The sequence below is a fragment of the Prionailurus viverrinus genome, chromosome B2, assembly GCF_022837055.1.
Source record: "Prionailurus viverrinus isolate Anna chromosome B2, UM_Priviv_1.0, whole genome shotgun sequence".
Classification (NCBI taxonomy): Eukaryota; Metazoa; Chordata; class Mammalia; order Carnivora; family Felidae; genus Prionailurus; species Prionailurus viverrinus.
In genome coordinates this window covers 1182471-1204961 of record NC_062565.1, presented here as the reverse complement: position 1 = coordinate 1204961, position 22491 = coordinate 1182471, and the positions used below count along the sequence as shown (strand labels likewise).

Genomic DNA, 22491 nt, shown 5'->3' with positions numbered 1-22491 from the left:
ACTCAAGCTAGTCATTGAGATTGAGACAGCGTGGAATAAATGTTTCATGAGTGAATAAGTAATGAATAAAACTGTTTTATTACCTCTAAATGCTTTAATTTGTTTCTTCTCACATTCTTGTGTCATGGTAAAGAAAAAATAACTTCAATAATGAAGACCCATTATTCAGGATAAATGTTTGTATGGCATCAAAAGAGATTTGATGTATAATATTTGTACATTATGATGTTACATGCACCACACAAAGTAAATGAAATCATCCATTCAGGTCTATATTTCTGAAGACGCAAGCATTAGCATAGAAAATAAAAACTAGATAAACAAAACACTTCCTATGGGTCTTTAGAATAAATCACATGTCTTCACATTTATATTTATAGCTCTTGGTGTTATGTTACAAACAAAAATAAAAATTCCTAATGTCCCAATTTCCCTGAAGATATGCCAATGATGAAAGTCATAAAAGAGCTAAGTAGGATGGGTATAGTATTGTTTGCATCCACAGAATGTTCATATACACCAACTATTCTATTAATTCTCTCTGTGCCCTAGGAATTACTTGCCTCAGTAGAAATTAAAGACAGATTCCCACCAACTGTGCATTAGGGTTCCTTTTTCTCCACATTCTCACCAACGCTTGTTATTTCTTGAATTTTTGATTTTAACCATTGTGACAAGTGTAAAGTGATCTCTTATTGTGGTTTTAATTTGCATTTCTCTGATGCTTAGTGATGTTGAGCATCTTTTCATGTGTGTTGCCTATCTATTCATCTTCTTTGGAAAAACACATATTCAAGCCCTCTGCCCATTTTCAAATCAGATGATGATGATGATGATGATGATGACGACTTTTGGTGTTGAGTTGTGTAAATTCTTTATATATTTTGGATGTAACATTTCAATATTTCTTCTTCCAATCACTAGTTTGCCTTCTTGTTTTGTTGATTGTTTCCTTTGCTGTTTAAACCCTTTTAATTTTGTTGTAGTCTCAATAGTTTAATTTTCTTTTGTTTTCCTTATCAGAGGAGACATATTTCAAAAAATGTTTCTCTGGCTGATGTTGAAGGAATTACTATCCTCATGCACTGTTGGTGGGAATGCAAACTGTTACAGCCACTGTGGAAAAACACTATGGAGTTTCCTTGAAAAATTAAAAAAAGAATCACCATATGATCCAGTATTCCAGTAAAAACACTAATTTGAAAAGATATAGGCACCCTCTGTTTACTGCTAAGATATGGAAGCAATCGAAGTGTCAGTTGATAGATGAGTGGATAAAGAAGGTGTGGTATATGCATAATGGAATATTACTCAGCCATGAAAAGAACAAAATCTTGCTGCAAAATCCACCATAACATGGTTGAGTAAGAGCATGTAATGCTAAGTGAAATAAGTCAGTCAGAGAAAGACAAAGACCATATGATTTCACTCATATGTAGAATTTAGGCATCAAAGCAAATGAACAAACAAAGAAAAGAAAGATAAAAAATAGACTCTTAAGTATAGGGAATTAGTAATTTCTAGAGGCGAGGTGAGTGAGGAGATGGGTGAAATAGATAAAGGGGATTCAAAGTACACGTGATGAGCATTGATAAATGTATAGAATTGTTGAATTACATTGTATACCTAAAACTAATATAACACTGTGTGTTTATTGCACTTGAATAAAACAAGGAAAGACAATTAGAAAATGTTTTTCATTGTCTTATCCAGGGTAATACGATTCTATGACTTTTGGTCCCTCTTTGATTTTGTAGATTCACGGTCAACTCTCACCAGCTTCCTCAATGCATTCTTCATGTCCTTGTTCCGCAGGGTATAAACGAGAGGGTTAAGACTTGGAGTGACGATCGTGTAAAAGAGGGTGAGGAACTTTCCCTGGTCTTTGGAGGCACTGTTACCTGGTTGCAGGTACATGTAGATAATAGTTCCATAGAAGATGGACACGACAGTGAGATGAGATCCACAGGTATTAATTGCTTTTTGTTGGCCTTCTTTTGACTTTATTCTCAGCACAGCTTTGGCAATGTAGCCATAGGATATAAGAATAAGGCCGAGTGGTGTAAGGACAATGACAATGCCCAAAGCAAAAACAGACATTTCAACTGTCGTGGTGTCTATACATGCTATCTTGACCATAGCTGGCAACTCACACAAGAAATGGTCCAGAAGGTTGTTTCCACATCGAGGCAAATTCAGGGTGAGTGTACATAATAATACAGAATTGGCCAAACTAATGCTCCAGACCGTGATTATCATCTTGAGACAGAGATGTGGGTTCATGATTACCAAATAATGCAGGGGCTTACAAATAGCTGTGAAACGATCATAGGACATAACAGCAAGGAGGAGGCACTCAGTGGAACCCAACCACATATAAACGTAGAGTTGAGTGACACAGCCCACATAGCTGATGGTCTTGTCAGGTCCCCACAAGTTAATGAGCATCTGAGGGATGATGCTGGTTGTGAAACATAGATCCAGGAAAGATAAGTTCCTGAGGAAAAAATACATCGGTGTGTGGAGATGGGAATCCAGGAGAGATGCAAGGATGATGGCTGTGTTACCCACCCACGTAATGAAGTAGAAGAGAGTGACAACTCCTGATAGGACCATCTCCAGTTTGGGATGGTCCGAGAAGCCGAGCAGAATAAAACCGTGCAGAGAAGTGTGATTGTTTTGGCCCATAGTCCTTCAGTGTCCAAATCCTAGAATGAGAAAAGCAGAAGGAGGTGAAGGAGGATGGGGATGAGGAGGAGGAGGAGGAGCAGGAGGAGTAAGAGAAGGAGATGGAGGAGGAGAAATTGTCAGTACAGACCACATAATTTAACTAAAGGGAAAGAATTTATGCTAATAATTAAAAAATAATGGGTGAAAGTAAATATTATAGCCAAGTAATCTGGTATTTGTTGTAGATCATTTTATGGTTTTGGATTTAATATTATATTTTTATCTCGGTGAGCTTGGAGATATTACTCTTAAACTCAAGGTCTGCAAAATTTGCAAGTTTGAAAGGATCTGTTTCTAAAGTGATGTGACCCTCTGATTCTCTACCAATCTTGTTCGCTTGATATAATGAACGCATTATTTTTCTGGTCAGCAAATTTACCTATAAAATGTAATTATTTTGCTAATATCAGAATGAGGAAAAAAAGTGTTCCTCCTCTTTCATATCTTAGTGGTAGCACCGTTGGTGTCCCGGTTTCTCATGTAGGAGATATGACCTTTTACCCCGACATCTTTATGTCTCTCATCCCAATACCTAACTTATCGCCGAAATGGTAAATTTTAATGCAAGTTGTATTTTAAGTATATTCTCACTTTCAAGAAGCTTCCATAGTCACTACCCTAATCGAAATCACGATTATCTCTTTTCTAGATTTTCTAGATTTAAATTTTTTAACGTTTATTTATTTTTGAGACAGAGAGAGACAGAGCATGAATGGGGGGAGAGTCAGAGAGAGAGGGAAACACAGAATCAGAAGCAGACTCCAGGTTCTGAGCTGTCAGCACAGAGCCCGACGCGGGGCTAGAACTCATGGACCTCAAGATCACGACCTGAGCTGAAGTCAGACGCTTAACCGACTGACTGAGCCACCCAGGCGCCCCTGTCTTCACTCCTTTCATCCAGACTTTTTTTTTTTGTTTACATTGTTACACGAGTCAATAAAATCAGTCACATCATCCATGTTCTTTTAATTTGCTAGCCCCTTTCCGTTTCATTGAAGAAATAACCCAATCCATGCTTGCATGGATCTGCACGAGGCCTCATGCTCATCTCAGAAGTTGCTTTATACACATGACACATGGACTCCTGGCTTCCTCCCAGTTTGATATGTTAAACTCATTCCCATCGGGAGCCCTGGGAACCCTTCCCCTTCTTTTCTGAACTTCTACTTCTGCAATCCTGTTCATTCTTTTGTCCAGCTCCGAATGTTTCTTGCTTAAAGAGGGATACTCTCAACCTATCTTTTTTTGTTTGATATCCTATATCATGAAAAGGGGATCTGTAGAGGGCCAGTATAGCTGAGAGTTTAAAATTTTTTTTTAATGTTTATTTTTTGAGAGAGACAGAGACAGAATGCAAGTGGGCTAGGAGCAGAGAGAGAGGGAGACACAGAAGCAGAAGCAGACTCCAGGCTCTGGCTGTCAGCACAGGGCACGACATGGGGCTCGAACTCAAGGGCTGTGAGATCATGACCTGAGCCAAAGTCAGATGCTGAACCGACTGAGCCACCCAGATGCCCCTTGCTGAGAGTTTAAAAGCATAGGTAGAGAGTTTCTCTTCATGTCTCTCAGGTTATTTAGGTGTTTGCTACAGAGACCAGAAGGGCTCAGACTTCTCATTGTGAAAATAAAGAAAAGAAAACTGCTATGGGTCAAGATTAACTGAATCATAAATCTGCTTAAAACACTTGGAACATAGCATATATCCATAAATATTACTTATTGCAATTGTTATAAGAAGAAATTGTACGATGTTGGTAAAAATTTAACAGCTTCCCATGGTACTTTGTAATCTTTAAGAAAGTGTGTCTGATGTCTGTTGCTCTCCACTCTCTCCATGCTGCCTAAAACGTTCCATCAATACCTGTCTATCCAAGTATCTGTGTATCTATGTATCTATCTGTATCTATCTACCATCTACCTATTCTCTTATATTTATACATAATTTCCAAACAAAATAAAAATTACCACACTATGAATAACAGTGTAAAATCACATAAAGTTGTTAGGTAGCATTATTTTTTACATTAAAAAGGAGAGAAGGTGGCAGACAAGTGGAAAATATCTGTGATTTATATAGTAACAAATAACAGGTGCATTCAGTTCGATGAAAAGTAATTTAAGACATTAGTTTCTATTCTAAGGAATAATGAGCTCATCCTCATTCAGTAGTGAGATACAGGTAGAGCTCCTCTAGACATACATGAGGATGTCATAACAGCCCAAATTTTTAACAATTGAACAGATTATTGGTAATCCTCCATAGTGTCCTATTGCTGAGTATAAAAATACAATTTCTTACTGCTACAGCCATAGTAACATCCAGAAAGCTTCTATTAGAAAATAAGGGGGCACCTGAGTGGTTCAGTGAGTTAAGCCTGGGTCTTCAGCTCAGGTCATGATCTGACAGTTCTTGAGTTCAAGCCCTGCGTTGGGATCTGTGACGACAGCTTGGAGCCTGATGCCTGCTTTAGATTCTGTGTCTCCCTCTCTCTCTCTCTCAGCCCCTCCTCCACTCACACTCTGTCTCTCTCTCTCCAAAATAAATACACATTTAAAAAATTAACTAAGAGTGGCACCTGGGTGGCTCAGTCAGTTAAGTGTCTGACTCTTGATTTTGGCTCAGGTCATGATCCCGTGGTCAAGCCCACATCAGGCTCTGTGCTGGGGTTGAGGCCTGCTTGAGATTCTCTCTCTCTCTGCTCCACTCCCCCTTCATGCTCTCTATATCAAAAAAATAATTAAGAGAAAATACATATTGAATATTAAGAAGTAAATATCAAATTGATGTCCTTATTTCCCTTTGTGTGTGTGTGTGTGTGTGTGTGTGTGTGTGTGTGTGTGTAGATATTGTGTAAATATATATGGTATGATATTTGTTATGCTTTTTCAAATCTGTTTCCTGGATATTATGAAGAAAATACCTCAAATTGTGACCAAGATTCAAAAGTAGACACGTTTAGAAGAACAACTGAATATACTGGCTAACATAGTTATTTTGCGAGCGTCATTTGTTGATTCCCTCAGAATTAGCTTTTCAAGGGACACTTGGTGGTTCAGTCAGTTAAGTGTCTGACTTTGGCTCAGGTCATGATCTCATGTTTTGTGGATTTGGGCCCCACATTGGGCTCTGTGCTAACAGTTCAGAGCCTGTAACCTGCTTTGGATTCTGTGTCTTCATCTTTCTCTGCCCCTCCCCTCCCACCTCGTGCTCTATCTCTCTCTCAAAAATAAATAAATGTTAAAAAAATTAGCTTTTCAAGAATCATGATATGAGCCTGGATTCTGCCATTGACTGAGTTGCATAAAAGAAAAATATAACTCTGAAATGTGTTGCACACTGGCACACATCTTTACATGTCTATAATGTCTGAGCAGGGAGATGAATAAAAAAAACTTACTTATTTCAACAGACAAGTTGGTGTGTGTAATAGTTCCTGACTTTTGAATAAGACAGAACCTCAGTTAAAATTATATGAAAACAAAAATGAAAATTTTTTGAAAATGAGTCAATGCCATGCTGTTAATTGCTTAGCTATTTCCATTATCGCTATGTCTTTCAAAGATTAATTTAGAAAGGGGAAAAATCCTCCTGCCAATTAAAACCCTGACATTGGAAGTCTTCAAATAATTTTTCATGCACACCAGGAGATTTAGAGACAGATCTGATTCCTTCCCATGTGCACAGTCCTCTTGCATAAAATATTGTATTTCAGTCCTTCATTTCCAATTTAACCTACATTTCCCCATTACATTTCTGCTGGATCAAAATGTCTGAAATCACACACCAAGAAAGAGTTTCATGTCCTCCTCTTCCAGTGGAGAATAGATTTAATCTTCCATAATAGAGCTTAAAAGGGAGAATTTCTCTGCAGAGATTTACAATATTGATTTATTGTATAAGAATTGTGAAAGAAAACCAGAGGAATCAGTGCATATAGTTCTAAGTTCAGTTTCCCTTACCTCCCCCAATTGTTTTACTAACCCAGACACACTCTTTTCCAAGAGAGATTGAAGATGGACGTTACTATGATCCAGAGACAGTTCTCCCGATATGCTGCTTCTTGAGCAGTGAGGAGCCCACAACGTGTGGAAAAGCTAAGCACGTGCTGTCCAGCACTGCTGCCGCTTCATGTCTTTCCTGCAGCGTGGCTGTGAATTCTGTGAATTCTGCTGTTCCCCAAGCAGGTTAAAAACTCATTCTGGACAGGAGGACTCCACCTTCTTGAACACGTGACTTCACGTAAGGTGATGAAACCTGTCACAGATTCTTGCTACTCATTCTGACTGAAAAAACCCCAGCAAATAGGTCTTAGTCCTAGAGGCACATTATAAAAGCATTAATTCAGATTAAGAAGGGAGCAACATTTCCCAGTGTTGCCTGAAAGCCCAGATCACAAAGAAAGATTTCCTAAACCATTGACCTGCACCCGATTGATATCTGTAAAGTGGGAGAGAAAAAGTAGTTCATGAAGAGATTGGAGAATTAGACCATATCCTGATATTTCATTAGGAGAAACGGAATAGATGCAAAAGTTATGCCAACATGAAGGAAAGATTTAGGACAGGGGAATGAGGAACTGTATATTCAGATTTTTTTTCTCTAGGTAGTAAATGCGTTACAGATAAAATTTGCTGCTAAATGTGCATTTCAAAGACTAGAATTACAGTAGATGTTAATCTATAAGATGTATGTATGTATGTATGTATGTATGTATGTATGTAATCTCAAGTTAGTTAACATACAGTGTTGTTTGGCTTCAGGAGTAGAATCCAGTGATTCATCTCTTATGTATAACACCCTGTGCTATTCCAATAAGTGTCCTCCTCAATGCCCATCACCCATTTCCCCTTCCCCCAACACCCCATCAATCCTCAGTTTGCTCTCTGTATGTATGTATGTATGTATGTATGTATTTATTTATTTATTTTTCAATATATGAAGTTTATTGTCAAATTGGTTTCCATACAACACCCAGTGCTCATCCCAAAAGGTGCCCTCCTCAATACCCATCACCCACCCTCCCCTCCCACCCACCCCCCATCAACCCTCAGTTTATTCTCAGTTTTTAAGAGTCTCTTAAGGTTTGGATCCCTCCCTCTCTAACCTCTTTTTTTTTTTCTTCCCCTACCTCATGGACTTCTGTTAAGTTTCTCAGGATCCACATAAGAGTGAAAACATATGGTATCTTTCTCTGTATGACTTATTTCACTTAGCATAACACTCTCCAGTTCCACCCATGTTGCTACAAAAATGCCATTTTTCCTTCTTTCTCATTGCCACTTAGTAGTCCATTGTGTATATAAACCATAATTTCTTTACCCATTCAGCAGTTGATGGACATCTAGGCTCTTTCCATAATTTGGCTATTGTTGAAAAGTGCTGCTATAAACATTGGGGTACTAGTGCCCCTCTGCATCAGCACTTCTTGCATCCCTTGGGTAAATTCCTAGCAGTGCTATTACTGGGTCACAGGGTAGATCTATTTTTAATTTTTTTGAGGAACCTCCACACTGTTTTCCAGAGCGGCTTCACCAGTTTGCATTCCCACCAACAGTGCAAGTGTTCCCATTTCTCCACATCATCACCAGCATCTATAGTCTCCTGATTTGTTCATTTTAGCCACTCTGACTGGCGTGAGGTGATATCTGAGTGTTGTTTTGATTTGTATTTCCCTGATGAGTAGTGACGTTGTGCATCTTTTCATGTGCCTGTTAGTCATGTGGATGTCTTCTTTAGAGAAGTGTGTATTCATGTTTTCTGCCCATTTCTTCACTGGATTATTTGTTTTTCGGTTGTGGAGTTTGGTGAGCTATTAAATAGATTTTGAATACTAGCCCTTTGTCCTATATGTCATTTGCAAATATCTTTTCTCATTCCGTTGGTTGCCTTTTAGTTTTGTTGGTTGTTTCCTTTGCAGTGCAGAAGCTTTTTATCTTCATGAGGTCCCAATAGTTAAGTTTTGCTTTTCATTTCCTTGCTTTTGGGGATGTGTCAAGTAAGAAATTGCTGCAGCTGATCTCAGAGAGGTTTTTTCCTGCTTTATCCTCTAGGGTTTTGATGGTTTCCTGTCCCACATTCAGGTCCTTTCCATTTTGAGTTTGTTTCTGTGAATAGTGTAAGACAGTGGTCTAGTTTCATCCTTTTGGATGTTGCTGTCCAGTTCTCCCAGCACCGTTTATTAAAGAGATTGTCTTTTTTCCATTGGATATTCTTTCCTACTTTGTCAAAGAATAGTTGGCCATACTTTTGTGGGTCTGGTTCTGGGGTTTCTATTCTATTCTATTGGTCTATGTGTCTGTTTTTGTGCCAACACCATGCTGTCTTGATGATGACAGCTTTGAAATTTTTTTTTTTTTTTTAATTCTTTTTTTCAACGCTTATTTATTTTTGGGACAGAGAGAGACAGAGCATGAACGGGGGAGGGGCAGAGAGAGAGGGAGACACAGAATCAGAAACAGGCTCCAGGCTCTGAGCCATCAGCCCAGAGCCTGACGCGGGGCTCGAACTCACGGACCGTGAGATCGTGACCTGGCTGAAGTCGGACGCTTAACCGACTGCGCCACCCAGGCGCCCCTGATGATGACAGCTTTGTAGTAGAGGCTAAAGTTTGGGATTGTGATGCCTCCTGCTTTGGTCTTCTTCAAAATTATTTTGGCTATTTGGGGCCTTTTTTGGTTCCATACACATTTTAGGATTGCTTGTTCTAGCTTCGAGAAGAATGCTGGTGCAATTTTGATTGGGATTGCATTGAATGTGTAGATAGCTTTGGGTAGTATTGACATGTTAACAATATTTATTCTTCCAACCCATGGGCATGGAATGTTTTTCCATTTCTTTATATCTTCTTCAATTTCCTTCATAAGCTTTCTATAGTTTTAAGCATACAGATCTTGTACATCTTTGGTTAGATTTATTCCTAGGTATTTTATGCTTCTTGGTGCAATTGTGAATGGGATCAGTTTCTTTATTTGTCTTTCTGTTGCTTCATTATTCGTGTATAAGAATGCAACTGATTTCTGTACATTGATTTTGTATCCTGCAACTTTGCTGAATTCATGTATCAGTTCTAGCAGACTTTTGGTGGAGTCTGTCGGGTTTTCTATATAGAATCATGTCATCTGCAAAAAGTGAAAGCTTGACTTCATCATTGCCAATTTGGATGCCTTGGATTTCCTTTTGTTGTCTGATTGCTGATGCTATAACTTCCAACACTATATTAAACAACAGTGGTGAGAATGGACATCCCTGTCATGTTCCTGATCTCAGGGAGAAAGCTCTCAGTTTTTTCCCATGGAGGATGATATTAGCTGTGGGCTTTTCATAAATGGCTCTTATGATTAAGTATGTTCCTTGTATCCCGAGTGTGTTGAGGGTTTTTATTATGAAAGGATGCTGAATTTTGTCAAATGCTTTTTCTGCATGGATTGAAAGGATCATATGGTTCTTATCTTTTCATTTATTAATGTGATGTATCCCATTGATTGATTTGTGAATCTTGAACCAGTTCTGCTGCCCAGGAATTAATCCCACTTGATCACGGTGAATAATTCTTTTCATATGCTGTTGAATTCGATTTGCTAGTATCTTGTTGAGAGTTTTTGCATCCATATTCATCAGGGATATTGGCCGGTAGTTCTCTTTTTTTACTGGGTCTCTGGTTTGGGAATCAAAGTAATGCTGGCTTCATAGAATGTGTCTGGACGTTTTCCTTCCCTTTCTATTTTTTGGAACAGCTTGAGAAGGATAGGTATTATCTCTGCTTTAAATGTCTGGTAGAATTCCCCTGGGAAGCCATCTGGTCCTGGATTCTTATTTGTTGGGAGATTTTTGATAACTGATTCAATTTCTTTGCTAGTTATGGGTTTGTTCAAGTTTTCTATTTCTTCCTGTTTGAGTTTTTGAAGTGTGTGGGTGCTTAGGAATTTGTCCACTTCTTCCAGGTTGTCTAGTTTGTTGGCATATAATTTTTCATAGTATTCCCTGATAATTGCTTGTATTTCTGAGGTATTGGTTGCAATAATTCCATTTTCATTCATGATTTTTATCTATTTGGGTCATCTCCCTTTTCTTTTTGAGAAGCATGGCTAGAGGTTTATCAATTTTGTTTATTTTTTCAAAAAAACAGACTTTTGGTTTCATTGATCTGCTCCACAGGTTTTTAGAATCTGTATTGTTTATTTCTGCTCTGATCTTTATTATTTCTCTTCTTCTGCTGGGTTTGGGGTGTCTTTGCTGTTCTTCTTCTATTTCCTTTAGGTGTGCTGTTAGATTTTGTATTTGGGATTTTTCTTCTTTCTTGAGATAGGCCTGGATTGCAATGTATTTTCCTCTCAGGACTGCCTTTGTTGTATCCCAAAGCATTTGGATTGTTGTATTTTCAATTTCATTCGTTTTGATATATTTTAAAATTTCTTCTCTAATTGCCTGGTTGACTGATTCATTCTTTAGTAGTGTTTTCTTTAACCTCCATGCTTTTGGAGGTTTTCCAGACTTTTTCCTGTGGCTGATTTCAAGTTTCATAGCATTGTTATCTGAAAGTATGCATGGTATGATCTCAATTCTTTTATATTTATGAAGGGCTGTTTTGTGACCCAGTGTGTGATCTATCTTGGAGAAGATTCCATGTGCACTCAAGAAGAAAGTATATTCTATTGCTTTGGGATGCAGAGTTCTAAATATATCTGTCAAGTCCATCTGATCCAATGTATCATTCAGGGCCCTTGTTTCTGTATTGATTCTGTGTCTAGATGATCTACCCATTGTTGTAAGTGGAGTAGTAAAGTCCCCTGAAATTACCACATTCTTATCAATAAGATTGCTTATGTTTGTGATTAATTGTTTTATATATTTGTGTGCTTCCGTATTTGGTGCATAGGCATTTATAATTCTTTGCTCTTCCTGATGCATAGCCCCTTTATTATTATATAATGCCCTTCTTCATCTCTTGTTACAACCTTTAATTTAAAGTCTGGTTTGTGTGATATAAGTATGGCTACTCCTGCTTTCTTTTGATTTCCAGTAGCATGATAGATAGTTCTCCATCCCCTCACTTTCAATCTAAGATGTCCTCAGGCCTAAAATGAGTCTCTTGTAGACAGCAAATAGATAGGTCTTGTTTTTTTATCCTTCTGATACCCTATGTCTTTTGGTTGGAGCATTGAATCCATTTACATTCAGTGTTATTACAGAAAGATATGGGTTTAGAGTCATTGTGATGTCTGTAGGTTTCATGCTTGTAGTGATGTCTCTGGAACTTTGTGGTCCTTGCAACATTTCCCTCACAGAATCCCCCTTAGGATCTCTTGTAGGGCTGGTTTAGTGGTGATGAGTTCCTTAAGTTTTTGTTTGTTTGGGAAGACCTTTATCTCTCCTTGTATTTTGAATAACAGGCTTGCTGGATATAGGGTTCTCGGCTTCATTTTTTTTCTGTTCATCACATGGAAGATTTTTGCCATTCCTTTCTGGGTTGCCAAGTTTCAGTAGAGAGATCCCTCACGAGTCTTATTGGTCTCCCTTTATATGTTAGAGCATGTTTATCCCTAGCTGCTTTCAGAATTCTCTTTATCCTTGTATTTTGCCAGTTTCACTATGATATGTCATGCAGAAGATCAATTCAAGTTACGTCTGAAGGGAGTTCCCTGTGCCTCTTGGATTTCAATACCTTTTTCCTTCCCCAGATCAGGGAAGTTCTCAGCTATGATTTGTTCAAGTACACCTTCAGCCCCTTTCTCTCTTCCTCCGCTGGAATCCCTATTATATGGGTATTATTATGTTTCATTGCATCACTTAGTTCTCTAATTCTCCCCTCATATTCCTGGATTTTTTTATCTCTCTTTTTCTCAGCTTCCTCTCTTTTCATAATTTTATCTTCTAATTCACCTATTCTCTCCTCTGCCTCTTCAATCCGAGCTGTCGTTGCCTCAATTTTATTTTGCATCTCATTTATAGGATTTTTTAGTGCCTCCTGACTGTTTCTTAGTTCCTTGATCTCTGTAGCAATAGATTCTCTGCTGTCCTCTATACTTTTTTTCAAGCCCAGTCATTAATTTTTTGACTATTATTTTAAATTCATGTTCCATTCTATTGGTTAAATCGTTTTTGATCAATTAGTTAGCTGTTGCTACTTCCTGGAGTTTCTTTTGAGGAGAATTCTTCTGCTTCATCATTTTGGATAGTCCCTGGAGTGGCACAGAACTGCAGGGCTCTTCCTCTGTGCTGTCTGGAGTAACTTGTGTTGGTGGGCGGGGCCGCAGTCATACCTGGTGTTTGTTCCTAGCCCACTGCTGGGGCCACAGTCAGACTGGTGTGTACCTTATCTTCCCCTCTCCCAGGGGCAGGACTCACTGTGGAGTGGTGTGGCCCCTGTCTGGGCTACTTGCACACTGCCAGGCTTGTGGTGCTGCTTCTATGGGATCTGGCCTATTAGCCGGGGTGGATCCCCAAGGTGCACAGGGGCGGGACACGCAGACTCAGCTCACTTTACCATTGGTGGTCTGCAGTGGGAGGGGCCCTATGGCACTGGGAGGGAGACGAACCCATTGGAGGGATGGATCCACAGAAGCACAGCGTTGGGTGTTTGTGCGGTGCAAGCAGGTTCCGTGACAGGAACTGGTTCCCTTTGGGATTTTGGCTGGGAGATGGGTGAGGGAGATGGCGCTGGCCAGTGCCTTTGTTCCCCGCCAAGCTGAGCTCTGTCTTCCAGGGCTCAACAACTCTCCCTCCTGGTGTCCTCTAGCCCTCCCACTCTCGGAGCAGAACTTTTGACTTATAACATTCCAGGTGATAAGTCCCTCTGGCTGTCAAAACTCACTCTGTCTGGCTCCTCTGCTTTTGCAAGTCAGACTCATGGTCTCCACCTTGCTGGGTGGGCTGCCCCTCCACCGCCCTGTCTCCCTCCTGCCAGTCCGTGTAGCGTGCACTGCCTCTCTGCCCTTCCTACCCTCCTCCCTGGCCTCTTGTCTATGCTTGGCTCTGGAGAGTTTGTTCTGCTAGTCTTCTGGTGGTTTTCTGGGTTATTTAGGCAGATGTGGGTGGAATATAAGTGATCAGCAGTACGTGGTGAACCCAGCATCCTCTTACACTAACATCTTCCTCTAGACCTCCCCAGCTATTGTGATGTTAAGTTCTGTTCCTTCTGTCCTGACTTTCTTGAGGGTTTTTATTAATAAAGATGCTGTATTTTGTCAAATGCTTTGTCTGCATATATTAACAGGATCATATAGTTCTTATCTTTTTTTTTTCTATTAAGTGGTATATCACATTGATTGTTTTGTGAATATTAAACCATTCCTGCAGGCCAAGAGTGAATCCCAGTTAGTCACAGTGAATAGTTCTTTCAATGTATTGTTGAATTCTATTTGCTAGTATCTTGGTGAGAATTTTTGCATCTATGTTCATCAGAGCTATTTGCCTGTAATTCTCCTTTTTAGTGGGGTCTTTGTCAGGTTTTGGAATCAATGTAATGCCGGCTTCATAGAATGAGTATGGAAGCTTTCCTTCCATTACTATTTTTTGAACAGTTTGAGCAGAATAGGTTTTAACTCTGCTTTAAATGTCTGGTAGATTTTCCCTGAGAATCCATCTGGCCCAGGACTCTTATTTGTTGGGAGATTTTTGAGAAGTGATTCAATTTCTTTTCTGCTTATATGCCTGTTCAATTTTTTCTATTTTTTCCCTGTTTGGGTTTTGGTAGTGTGTAAGTGTCTAGGAATTTGTCAATTTCTTCCAAATTGTCCAATTTTTTTGGCATATAATTTTTAGAGTATTCTCTAATAGTGTTTCTGTGGTGTTCGTTGTGATCTCTCCCTTTTCATTCGAGATTTTATTTATTTGGGTCCTCTTTCCTTTTTGAGAAGTGTAGCTAGGGGTTTATCAATTTTGTTTAGTGTTTCAAAAAACCAGCTGTTAGCCTTAGTGATTTGTTCTGTTTTTTTTTTTTGATCCTATATCATTTATTTCTGCTCTCATCTTTATTATTTTCCTCTTTCTGCTGGGTTTCAGCTTAATCTTCTGCTGTTTTTCTAGCTCCTTTACGTGTAAGGTTAGGTTGTGGTTGGGACCTTTCTTGCTTCTTGAAATAGGCATGAATTGCAAGGTATTTTTCTCTTAGAACTGCGTTTATTGCATCCCAACGGGTTTGGGCTCTTGTGTTTTCATTTTCTTTTGCCTCCATGTATTTTTAAATTTCTTCTTTGACTTCCTGATTAACTCATTCATTTTTTAATTTGATGTTCTTTAACCTCCATGTATTTGGGGGCTCTCCAAATTTATTTCTTGTGGTTGATTTCAAGTTTCATAGTGTTGTGATCTGAAAATATGCATGGTATGATATAATCTCAATCTTTTTGTACTTTTGGAGGGCTGTTTTGTGACCGAGTATGTGATTTATTCTGGAGAATATTCCATGTGCACTCGAGAAAAATATGTATCCTGTTGCTTTAGGATGAAAGCTTCTGAATACATCTATTAAGTCCATTTGGTACAGTATGTCATTCAGAACCAGTGTTTCCTTTTTGGTTTTGTGTCTAGATAATCTCTCTGTAAGTGGAGTATTAAAATTACCTACAATTATAGTATTATTATCATTAATATGATTGCTTATGTTTGTGATTAATAGATTTATACATTTGGGTGCTATCATGTTGGGGGCATACTTATAATCGTTAGCTATTCTTGATGGATAAATCTCTTAATTATGATATAATGCCCTTCTTCATCTCTTGTTACAATCTTTGTTTTGAAATCTAGATTGTCTAAGTATGGCTACCCCAGGTTTCTTTTGACTTCCAGTAGCATGATAGATGGTTCTCCATCCTCTCACTTTCAATCTGCAGGTTCCTCAGGTCTGAAATGAGTCTCTTGTAGACAGCATATAGATGGATCTTGTGTGTGTTTTTTATATCCATTCTGATACCCTATGCCTTTCAATTGGGGCATTTAGCCTATTTACATTGAGAGTTATTAGTGAAATATATGGATTTAGTGCCACTGTGTTCTCTGTAGGTTTCATGTTTGCAGTGATGTCTCTGGTCCTTTGTAGTCTTTGCTGCTTTCCACTCACAGAGTCCCCCTTAGTATCTCTTGCAGGGCTTGTTTAGTGGTCATGGACTCCTTTATTTTTTGTCTGTCCAGGAAAGCCTTTATCTCTATTCTGAATGACAGCCTTGTTGGATAAAGGATTCTTGACTGCATATTTTTCCTGTTCAGCATATTGAATATTTCCTGCCACTCCCTTGTGACCTGCCAAGTTTCAGTGAACAGGTCTGCTATTACCCAAATGGGTCTACCCTTGTAGGTTAAGTCCCATTTGTCCCTGGCTACTATCAGAATTCTGTCTTTATCTTTGTATTTTGACAGTTTGTCTATGATGTGTCATGGTGTTGATCTGGTTTGTTACTTTTCAAGAGAGTTCCCTGTGCCTCTTGGACTTGGGTGCCTGTTTCCTTCTCCAGATTAGGGAAGTTCTCAACCATAATTTGTTCAAATAAAACTTCTTTCCTCTTTTTTTGCTCCTTTTCTTCTGGAACTCTATGATATGGCTATCATTTAATTTCACTGAATCACTTAGATTCTAGTTCTCTCCTCATGGTCTTGTAATTTTCTTTTCCTCCTTTTTTTGGTTTCATCATTTTCCATAATTTTTTTCATCTATTTTACCTATTCTCTCCTATGCTTCTTCCATCCTTGCTGTCACTTTGTCTAGTTTATTTTGTATATCACTTATAGAATTTCTTAATTCCTTGTGACTAGTTTTTAGGTCTTTGATATCTGTAGCAAGGGTTTTTCTGGTGTCTTCTATGCTTTTTTAAAGCCCAGCTATTAGTCTAATAACTGTTATTCTAAATTCTTGTTCAGATATATTGTTTATATATTGTTTTGAGCAATTTTCTGCCTGAGATTTCTTCCTTATTTTTCTTTTGGGGAGAATTCTTCCATTTAGTCACTTTGGATAAGTTTCTGTCTTTTGCATGTTTTAATAGGTTGTTTTGTGCCCTGTTCCTATAATTACTAATATATTAAAAGGTGTCACACACATTCCAGGACCTGGTACTTTTTGGTGTATGTTGCATGAACTCTGTTGTTGCATTTTGGCTGCTCTATGTCACTGGTCAATTCTCTGCAGAGCTCCTCCTTGTTCGTAGTGGTGGAGTGTTTGGACCTTTAACCAGGTGTACTTGTATTGTTTGTTGAAGTATCCCTGGAAAAAGAAAAGGAAAAGTTGGAGGAAGCCTCATGCCATAAATAGAGAAAAGTGAAAGGAGAAAAAAGGAAGACCAAATAGAGAATCAAAAAACCAGAGAAAGAGAAAGGAAAATAAAGAAGAAGTAGAAGGAAAAAAGGTGGAAAAAAAATAGAATAAAAATGCCTGATCAAAAAGAAATTCTATAAGATACTCTTACTATTAATAGCACATACATTGATTTGGAAATAATTTTCTTGGAACAAATATCTTAAATTACCTATCACTGTTATGTCTGATAGCCAAGTTGAAACAGTAATGTGTGAAGAGAAGATGCGAATTTGTACAGCCCTAAACAATAAGTTGAAGATCCAAGATTTATATCTTTATTCAGTTCTCATGTGCCTTTTTCTTGATGTCCATGATAAGTAACTCACATACTTCAGTGTCCATGACAGTTTCATTGTGTCTGAGGTCACTATCTAAACCCAGGACCCTGAAGTGAGTATGAATCTGAAGATTTTTATGGGCTGGTTTATGATAATAAATTAAATTACATACCACTAATAATTACTTTAACAAAATACATGAGCACAAATTGACTCATGATACATATTTAAATGTGATGATTTCTCATCTTTGAATAATAAAACAACGTTACTGTCTGCTTTTGTATGATCGTAAGCATGCTCAAGATATAGTACAGTGTGAAGGAGATAGAACCAGATTTTTTTGGTTCTAGTTATGAGCTTGTGTGAACTTGGGAAAATTACTTAACTTTTCTTAAGTGCCTAAGCTTTCTTACCTATATATTAGGGGGATAGTAAATAATACATTTTTAAAGGATTAGTATGAGATTTAAACACATGTAAAATATTACAATATTGGTTGACACATAGTAAGCATTCCAATAAGTACTAGCTATTACTAAGTCAATTAAAGGGTCTGATGGTATGAAAACACTGACTTTTACCAATTTTGGAAGAGCCCATACCACTATTTGACAAAATATCTGGTAAACATTTTCCCCCCTTCCAGCCACTTCCTTTAGTACTATGTATACATATATTATATATATATGTATGTAGTGTATACATTTGTGTATATATGCTTTATAAATACTGTTATTAATAACGATGATAAAAAGAAATATAAAATCAGTCAGTGGCAGTTTTATCTATTAAAAATTTAACATACGGATACTTGAAACTAGTCACTTTGACTAAAGATCTCAATTTCATTTTTGAGTTCTCTTCTCCTTTAGTTTTGTATAGCTCCCCCTATTATTTAAAAAAAAATTCTTTAAATTTGTAACTGACTTCAGAAAATGAAAAACAAAAATGTATAGAAATTCTCACATATATATATATCTACTTGCATATTACATTTCCACACAGTGATTTCCTTGTCCCTTGCTCCTTATTCTGTGATTATAGAACATAGATTTGCTACACTGGACACATAAGAGAAATATGGATTCTTCAACTTTTGAAAAATTTCTCGCTGGTTGTCAAGGAATGGACAAACTCAGATTATAAAGCAGGTGCTTTTGCCTTACATGAACAATATAATGTCTTTTGAAGTCATTTGACTAAATAAGCTTTTCTGTCTACTTTCTATTTGTTCCCTCCCCTTTTTTGCTTTTTTTTTTAGCTGTTTACTCTAGGGGCCATTTACAATCTAATGCTAGGTGAAATAAGTCTGTCAGAGAAAAAAATAAATACTATGTAATTTCACTCATATGCAGAATTTAAGAAATAAAACAAAGGAAAAAAGATAATACCGGGTGTTATGTGGAAGTGTTGAATGGCTATGTTGTACACCTACTAATGTACTAACATTAATCTGTGTGTGAACTCACTGGAATTTAAATAAAAACTGGAACCCTCTTGCACTGTTGGTGGGAGTGCAAACTGGTGCAGCCACTCTGGATAACAGTGTGGAGGTTCCTCAAAAAATTAAAAATAGATCTATCCTATGACCCAGAAATAGCACTGTTAGGAATTAATCCAAGGGATACAGGAGTGCTGATGCTTAGGGGCACTTGTACCCCAATGTTTATAGCAGCACTCTCAACAATAGCCAAATTACGGAAAGAGCCTAAATGTCCATCAACTGATGAATGGATGAAGAAATTGTGGTTTATATACACAATGGGATACTACTTGGCAATGAGTAAGAATGAAATATAGCTTTTTGTAGCAACATGGGTGGATCTGGAGAGTGTTATGATAAGTGAAATAAGTCATACAGAGAAAGACAGATACCATATGTTTTCACTCTTATGTGGATCCTGAGAAACTTAACAGAAGACCGTGGGGGAGGGGAAGGAAAAAAAGTTAGAGAGGGAGGGAGCCAAACCATAAGAGACTCTTAAAAACTGAGAATATACTGAGGGTTTATGGGGGGTAGGAGGAAGGGAAGGGTGGGTGATGGGCATTGAGGAGCCCATCACCTGTTTGTTTGTTTGTTTTTTTTTTAAATTTATGAAATTTATTGACAAATTGGTTTCCATACAACACCCAGTGCTCATCCCAAAAGGTGCCCTCCTCAATACCCATCACCCACCCTCTCCTCCCTCCCACCCCCCATCAACCCTCAGTTTGTTCTCAGTTTTTAACAGTCTCTTATGCTTTGGCTGTCTTCCACTCTAATCTCTTTTTTTTTCTTCCCCTCCTCCATGGGTTCCTGTTAAGTTTCTCAGGATCCACATAAGAATGAAACCATATGGTATCTGTCTTTCTCTGTATGGCTTATTTCACTTAGCATCACACTCTCCAGTTCCATCCACGTTGCTACAAAAGGCCATATTTCATTTTTTCTCATTGCCACGTAATATTCCATTGTGTATATAAACCACAATTTCTTTATCCATTCATCAGTTGATGGACATTTAGGCTCTTTCCATAATTTGGCTATTGTTGAGAGTGCTGCTATGAACATTGGGGTACAAGTGGCCCTATGCATCAGTGCTCCTGTATCCCTTGGATAAATTCCTAGCAGTGCTATTGCTGGGTCATAGGGTAGGTCTATTTTTAATTTTCTGAGGAACCTCCACACTGCTTTCCAGAGCGGCTGCACCAATTTGCATTCCCACCAACAGTGCAAGAGGGTTCCCGTTTCTCCACATCCTCTCCAGCATCTATAGTCTCCTGATTTGTTCATTTTGGCCACTCTGACTGGCGTGAGGTGATACCTGAGTGTGGTTTTGATTTGTATTTCCCTGATAAGGAGCGACGCTGAACATCTTTTCATGTGCCTGTTGGCCATCCGGATGTCTTCTTTAGAGAAGTGTCTATTCATGTTTTCTGCCCATTTCTTCACTGGGTTATTTGTTTTTCGGGTGTGGAGTTTGGTGAGCTCTTTATAGATTTTGGATACTAGCCCTTTGTCCGATATGTCATTTGCGAATATCTTTTCCCATTCCGTTGGTTGCCTTTTAGTTTTGTTGGTTGTTTCCTTTGCTGTGCAGAAGCTTTTTATCTTCATAAGGTCCCAGTAATTCACTTTTGCTTTTAATTCCCTTGCCTTTGGGGATGTGTCGAGTAAGAGATTGCTATGGCTGAGGTCAGAGAGGTCTTTTCCTGCTTTCTCCTCTAAGGTTTTGATGGTTTCCTGTCTCACATTCAGGTCCTTTATCCATTTTGAGTTTATTTTTGTGAATGGTGTGAGAAAGTGGTCTAGTTTCAACCTTCTGCATGTTGCTGTCCAGTTCTCCCAGCACCATTTGTTAAAGAGGCTGTCTTTTTTCCATTGGATGTTCTTTCCTGCTTTGTCAAAGATGAGTTGGCCATACGTTTGTGGGTCTAGTTCTGGGGTTTCTATTCTATTCCATTGGTCTATGTGTCTGTTTTTGTGCCAGCCCATCACCTGTTTGGATGAGCACTGGGTGTTGTATGGAAACCCAATTTGACAATACATTTAATATTTAAAAAAAATTAAAAAATGTATTGTCTTAGTCTCTTTGGGCTACTGTCACAAAAATGCTATGACTCAGGTGGGCAAAACTAGAGCACCAGCAGTTTTGTTGTCTTGTGAGATCCACTTCCTGGTTTGTAGATGGCCATCTTCTTATTGTGTCCTCATGGGGCAGAAGGCTAAGGAAGCTCTCTGGGTTCTGTTTATGAGGGCACTAATCTTATTCACAAGGAATCCAGCCTTATGACCTAATCAGCCCCCAAGACCTTATGTTTTAACACCTTCACATTGTGGGTTAGGATTTCAACACATGAATTTCTTTTTTTTTTTTACATTAAAATTTTTTAAAAAATATATGAAATTTATTGTCAAATTGGTTTCCATACAACACCCAGTGCTCATCCCAAAAGGTGCCCTCCTCAATACCCATCACCCACCCTCCCCTCCCTCCCACCCCCCATCAACCCTCAGTTTGTTCTCAGTTTTTAACAGTCTCTTATGCTTTGGCTCTCTCCCACTCTAACCTCTTTTTTTTTCCTTCTCCTCCCCCATGGGTTTCTGTTAAGTTCCTCAGGATCCGCATAAGAGTGAAAACATAACAACACATGAATTTCTGGGGGACACAAAGATTCATACCATAACATGTGTCTTCCTATAATGAAAACATAAACTCCCAGGGACACCTGGGTAGCTCAGTTGGTTAGGCGTCTAGCTTCGGCTCAGGTCATAATCTCATGGTTTGTGAGTTCAAGCTCTGTGTCAGGCTCCATGCTGACTGCACAGAGCCTGGAGCCTACTTCAGATTCTGTGTCTCCCTCTCTCTCTGTGCCAGCCCCGCTTGTGCTCTGTCTCTCTCTGTCTTTCAAAAATGAATAAACTTTAAAAAAAACCTCCCAAAGAATATGTTTTCTCTCTCTTATTTACCACTCTAACTGAATGAATCAATTCACCAAATACTGAGCACCTACATTTGACAAGCAATAGATGTATAGCAATCAACAAAACAGACAATTCAGAAAAGTCGCTGCCTCCACAGATCTTAATTTTATTTGGAGAAAACAGACAATGAACAAATAAACACCAAGTGCAGTGAAATCATTTATGATGAGTGCTAAGGAAGCGAGGCAGGGAGCAGATGGTGTTGATAGAGGATGGCGAGTGTTATGTTTGGGTTGTCTCTGGTCAGAGGAGGCCTCTCTGAGAAGTACTATCTTGGAGCAAAAGGATCAAATACAGTTTTAAAATTCATCAATGAGAGTTGTTGTGGCGAGCAACGTGTGTTGTATGTAAGTGATCCATCACTCAATTCTATACCTGAGACAAATATTGCACTGTATGTTAACTATCTGGAATTTAAATAAAAAATCATCAGTGAAGATAATCTGAAGAGTACAGTTGCTCTGTAAGGAATCATAGGACCTTTGAGTGGGTCTACTTGTGTCAGTTCTCAAGGCCCTAAACAGAGGTAAACAGAAAAATGTGGATGTGATTAATATGCTTCAATAGGTATTTCTTCAGAGGGAGAAAGAAATAAATTTGGGGAATTATTTTACAATTAGGCAAAAGTCCATGTTGGTCAAAATCGGTTTTATTTAAAAAAAATTTTTTTTAATGTTTTATTTATTTTTGAGACCGAGAGAGACAGAGCATGAACGGGGGAGGG

At 38.4% G+C, this 22491-nt stretch overlaps 1 protein-coding gene across 1 annotated transcript; it reads right to left on the bottom strand.

Moving 5' to 3' along the window:
- Positions 1–1725: 1725 nt before the first annotated feature.
- Positions 1726–2688, bottom strand: LOC125165828 (olfactory receptor 2W1-like). The gene has a single exon (XM_047859219.1). It carries the CDS (start codon positions 2686–2688, stop codon positions 1726–1728), a length of 963 nt encoding a protein of 320 aa, XP_047715175.1.
- Between the last annotated feature and the right edge of the window lie 19803 nt (positions 2689–22491).

Coding starts and splice junctions, on each gene's coding strand:
- LOC125165828 (XM_047859219.1), bottom strand. CDS start 2,688: ATGGGCCAAAACAATCACACTTCTCTGCACGGTTTTATTCTGCTCGGC.